The 4,845-nt window shown below is 33.2% G+C and overlaps 1 protein-coding gene across 1 annotated transcript; it reads right to left on the bottom strand.

Annotated features, from left to right (window-relative positions):
- Window positions 1-505: 505 nt before the first annotated feature.
- LOC131047934 (ferritin-like catalase Nec2) lies at window positions 506-3,756 on the bottom strand. Its single transcript, XM_057981748.1, has 3 exons — window positions 3,337-3,756; window positions 1,190-1,415; window positions 506-1,039 (listed from the first exon to the last, which is right to left on the bottom strand). Exons 1-3 carry the CDS (start codon window positions 3,702-3,704, stop codon window positions 638-640), a joined length of 996 nt encoding a protein of 331 aa, XP_057837731.1. The 5' UTR covers window positions 3,705-3,756; the 3' UTR covers window positions 506-637.
- Between the last annotated feature and the right edge of the window lie 1,089 nt (window positions 3,757-4,845).

Raw genomic sequence — 4,845 nt, 5'->3', positions numbered from 1 at the left:
TTATTTTCCATTATACTCTATATATTTCCTTTTTATTCTTGTATTATTATTTGGTTATGGATATAATACATTAATTTTACATGGCATTAAAGATTAGGACTTAAAAGCACATAGTACATAGTACAAATTATAAAGAAAGTGAATTTAGCATAGGAATGTGGCTTATAAAAGGAACATCATCTAGAACTTCAACAAATATATGTTTTATATATAATATTTTTCAATAAAAATAAAATATATGAAGGGTTTCTTAATTATGCATGGATATACAATTAGGTACTTATATTATTTCAATAATAATAAAAATAAAAATAATATTAGGTACTCATATATATGTTTTTAAAAAAAAAAATCTCATTAAAAATAAAATAGGAAGTTTTTTTAATAATTATGCATAGATATACAATTATTATTTTGAACATATTATTTCTTTAAAAATAAAATATGCTTGTTGCAATTCATAGTATATTACAATAGATACTCGCCATTCGCCAATTCCACATCATAACCAAAATAAAATAATTTATTTCCAAGCTTTTCAGAAAAGAGTATGCACATGGTCTGCAAACAGACCATTATTTTTGCATCCGATTTTGACAGGAGAACAAAGAAAACAGAGACAGGTGATGAATGATAATCAATCAATCAAATCATGATGGGGAGTGAGGCGACTGAGAAAGCCTTTAGCGATGTTTCCCCCACCACCATGAGGAAATATTCCACCAGGAATTGACTCATTACCAGAAGAGTAAACAATCCTCAGAATCTGAGCAGGGTTTCTGCCATAGGCCACAGAGTACTTATCCCCTGCAAGAATGTTGCCCTTCACCTTTCCTTCTGCTCCCAGTGATTTTTTCACAACCAGCCCTTCATCCACTGTTCGGGTATACCCAAGCTGATTTCTCAGAGTAGAAAGTCTGTCTGTGAATTCAGCCACTGTGTATTTATATGGAGCCACCTTCTCGTCCTTGATTCTGTAGAGCAGGGTTCGAATCACAGCATCTTGCCCTGACTCTACGCCCAGAAGACCTGCCAGGAGCTGCGTGCAAATGCATATCAAAGTTAGGGTTTTTTAAGGTTTTGACATTGGGTGCATATCAAAGTTAGGTTTTTTAGGGTTAAAAATAACCAGTTGTGAGATTCATAAAAAAAATTAGTAGGAGCTGAAATTTTGACAGTGGGTTCTTACTCGCTTTGCAGATTTGGAGCGGAGATAGGCATTGGCGCCCACATAGCCTGTGAGACCAACGTAGGGAATAACGTAGCTTGCGAGCAGATAATTGACACTGTTGGCATAGGGATCAAATGGAGGATTCAATTTGGTATTGAATGCAGTGTCGAAGACTTTGGCGAATTGTTGGGCACTCAGATCCAGATGGGGTCTCGGAAAACCCTTTACTGTTGCCTTTATAGCCCTGCATATCCGTTTGAAAAGTCAAATTGCATGAACATTTGAAAATAAATAAGATTGGCATTAGTTTTCTAATCATCTGTGCATGTTTTGGGATCATGCACCATCAAGAAGAGAAGAGGAAATCAACTGTGTGAGTTCATAGTCAAGGATCCATTATCAGGAAGAGAAAAGAGTGATTTGATAAAGATAGTTATCAGTCTAAGCTACTTAAATAAGGAAATGCCAATAATAACAATGCTTCTGAAATTAGCTGTATGTTTTTAATCAACATTTCAACATTTAGGATCACATCGCAGTTGATGATGAGGAGAACAGTAAATAAAAAATTCAGGCCAATATTAACAGTGCTTTTGCAATCAGCTATGTTTGTTTTTGAAGAAACGTTTTAAATCACAGTTCAATGATTAATAACAACAATGGGTGAGGTCATGTCAGGTCATTGAAAAGCTAATCATAACAATGGGTCAGATTAGGCCATTGATAAGCACACTAATATAAAGCTTTTTAACTCGAATGTTGCTGATAGCTTCAGGGAGGCCAATAAACAAAGAATTAGGTCAAGCTAATAGAAAAATACCACAAATTCCATATAGTTGAAAAACAGCAGTTACATGCAAAGATCTTAGGTTACTATTTTTATATCGAGAATTACATATAATAATAAAAAAAGTAGTTATGGCATTAGAAAATTGAAAAAAAACTCAAAATGACACTATCAAGAAAGAACTAAAAGTTTCTTCTAACAACATGATATTCCTATAATTTTTCATTTAAAACTTATTAATTATACTTCCCAATTTCTGAAGTCAAAAAATAGTTCACTCCACGGAACCACAGGCTAACTTTGCCATGGACTTGAGGACCTAAAATAATGAAAAAAACATGTCCATGAAATGAAGAAAAAATGCTACATACTCAACTGAATACTTAACTTGGAGCCTCCTAATTTTTGCATCAGAGATTTTCGGAGTTTTTGTTCCACATGCATCTGAAATTTTTCAGATGCCTTGAAAAGCAATCTATTTTTATGATATTGGAATATAGTTTCATTTAACTAAAATTTGCATTATCTCCTGAAATCCATGAAACCCCCAGATTATAAAGGGCAATTGCAGTTTCACTAACTCTCTTATAATTCTGATCCGCCTCTTCCATTTGAAGGAACCTAAACATAAACAGCCTGCTACATTCTGTTATTTGGAAATCTTAAATCTCACTACAGAGAAACAAACAGCCTGATACATTGTCTGTTATTTGGAACCGACCCAAAACTTACTACAGAGGGAGAAACAGCCTGATAGATTGTCTGTTATTTGGAACTCTTACCTCAAACCTCATTACAGAGAAACAAACAGCCTGATACATTATCTCTTATTTAGATCTCTTAACTCAAATCTCACTAGAGAGAAACAAACAGGCCGATACATTGTCTATTATTTGGAACTCTTAACTCAAACCTCATTACAGACAAACAAACAGCCTGATACATTATCTCTTATTTGGATCTCTTAACTCATATCTCACTACAGAGAAACAAACAGCCTGATACATTGTCTGTTATTTAACACTCTTAACTCTAACCTCATTACAGAGAAACAAACAGTCTAATACATTGTCTCTTATTTAAAACTCCTACCTCAAACCTCACTACAGAGAAACAAACAGCCTGATACATTGCATATTATTTAGATCTCTTAACTAAAACCTCACTACAGAGAAACAACCGATCCGATACATTGTCTGTTATTTGAACTCTTAATCCTCACTACAGAGAAACAACCATCTGACACATTGTCTGCCATTTGAAACTCTTAACTCAAACCTCACTACAGAGAAACCCATTACATCAAACCAACTCTCACAGCACTAAAAAACATGATAAGTTTATTGAAATCCACCACATTCAACAACTATGACATTACCTGAGATGACCAACTTCCTGGTAAGCAAATTGTTTAATGACATCTTGCACCAGGGGATCAAGATGAGCCTTGACAGCCCCAGTGGGAGGAGGCCCTCCACTAACCAGCTCAGGAGCAACCTGATCTAGGCCATATCCAAAGGCTCCAAACAGGAAAAACTCTGCCTCCAAGTATTCCAAATTCAGAGGAAACTCAAGCAAATCTATCTCTGTAGCCTGAACTGGCCCAGGACGGTATCCTCCATTCTGTCTGTGCTTGTGCTTGTGCTTGTGCTTCAACTCTGCTGCTCCCTCACTCACACACACAAACACCAGAAAATGTAGGCAAATGAAAGCTAAAAACCTGCAACAAACTGCATAAGAAGCCATTCTTTCGTGTTGAATTATACATATGTATAGAGCTTCCAAGTGGCCTTTATATTAGACATCCAGTGTGAAGATGAGCCACGTGGAGTTAATTGCATGCAAAAACCATCTAGAATGATTTACGTAAGTCAACTACCTAAAATTATGTCAATCCCTTTGCCTTTGCCTTTGGCGTAGCATTTGCTGTCCATAGAAAATAGAGCCGTTAAGAATATGTGAAATGGAGATCGCCACCTTTTCTAAAGCATTGATGGAAAGGATACTCATTGACTTAATTTTTGTCTCGTGATTTCGATCATTGGATGCTAGCTTGACACGTGTCATTGTTATCTGATAGAGGTGTATATTTTTTATAATTATACCTTTAGCTTGACACGTGTCATTATTATCTGATAGAGGTGTATATTTTTGATAATTATACCTACTTTAGTATTTATTATTGGAAATAACGGGTTTAGTTAATGTTATTTTTTCATTTATTTTTAGCCCTTATTTAAGTTCTATTTTAAATTATTGTTAGTTTAACTAAATAGAGTAGTTAGTTAGTTAAATTGGAGATTGCCACCTTTTGTAAAGCATTGATTGAAAGGATTGTCATTGAGTTAATTTTGTCTAGTGATTTTAATTATTGGATCTTAGGTTGATACGTGTTATTATTATTTAGTAGAGGTGTTTATTTTTTTAAAATTTGATAATTATATCTGTTTTGGTATTTATTATTAGAGGTAAGTTTTGGAAAACGGGCTTAAAATTTAATTTTTCATTTATTTTTTACTTATTTCAGTATTTTTTATTTATTATTTTAGCTAAATCAAATATTTGGTTAGTTAAATTAATATGTATTAATAAAATAATATTAACAATTTTTTTTAGTTTAACTAAATAGAGTAGTTAGTTAGTTAAATTGGAGATTGCCACCTTTTGTAAAGCATTGATTGAAAGGATTGTCATTGAGTTAATTTTGTCTAGTGATTTTAATTATTGGATCTTAGGTTGATACGTGTTATTATTATTTAGTAGAGGTTTTTAAATTTTTTTAAAATTTGATAATTATATCTGTTTTGGTATTTATTATTAGAGGTAAGTTTTGGAAAACGGGCTTAAAATTTAATTTTTCATTTATTTTTTTACTTATTTCAGTATT

This window comes from Cryptomeria japonica, chromosome 3, assembly GCF_030272615.1.
Source record: "Cryptomeria japonica chromosome 3, Sugi_1.0, whole genome shotgun sequence".
In the NCBI taxonomy this organism is placed as follows: domain Eukaryota; kingdom Viridiplantae; phylum Streptophyta; class Pinopsida; order Cupressales; family Cupressaceae; genus Cryptomeria; species Cryptomeria japonica.
This window is presented reverse-complemented; position numbering and strand designations above follow the sequence as displayed.

Bases quoted from the DNA above. Each gene is read 5' to 3' on its own strand.
- LOC131047934 (XM_057981748.1), bottom strand. From the start codon at position 3,704: ATGGCTTCTTATGCAGTTTGTTGCAGGTTTTTAGCTTTCATTTGCCTA. The intron at 1,416-3,336 runs GTAATGTCATAG...ACGGATATGCAG, and splicing joins CAGGAAGTTGGTCATCTCAG to GGCTATAAAGGCAACAGTAA. The intron at 1,040-1,189 runs GTAAGAACCCAC...ATTTGCACGCAG, and splicing joins GCTCCAAATCTGCAAAGCGA to CTCCTGGCAGGTCTTCTGGG.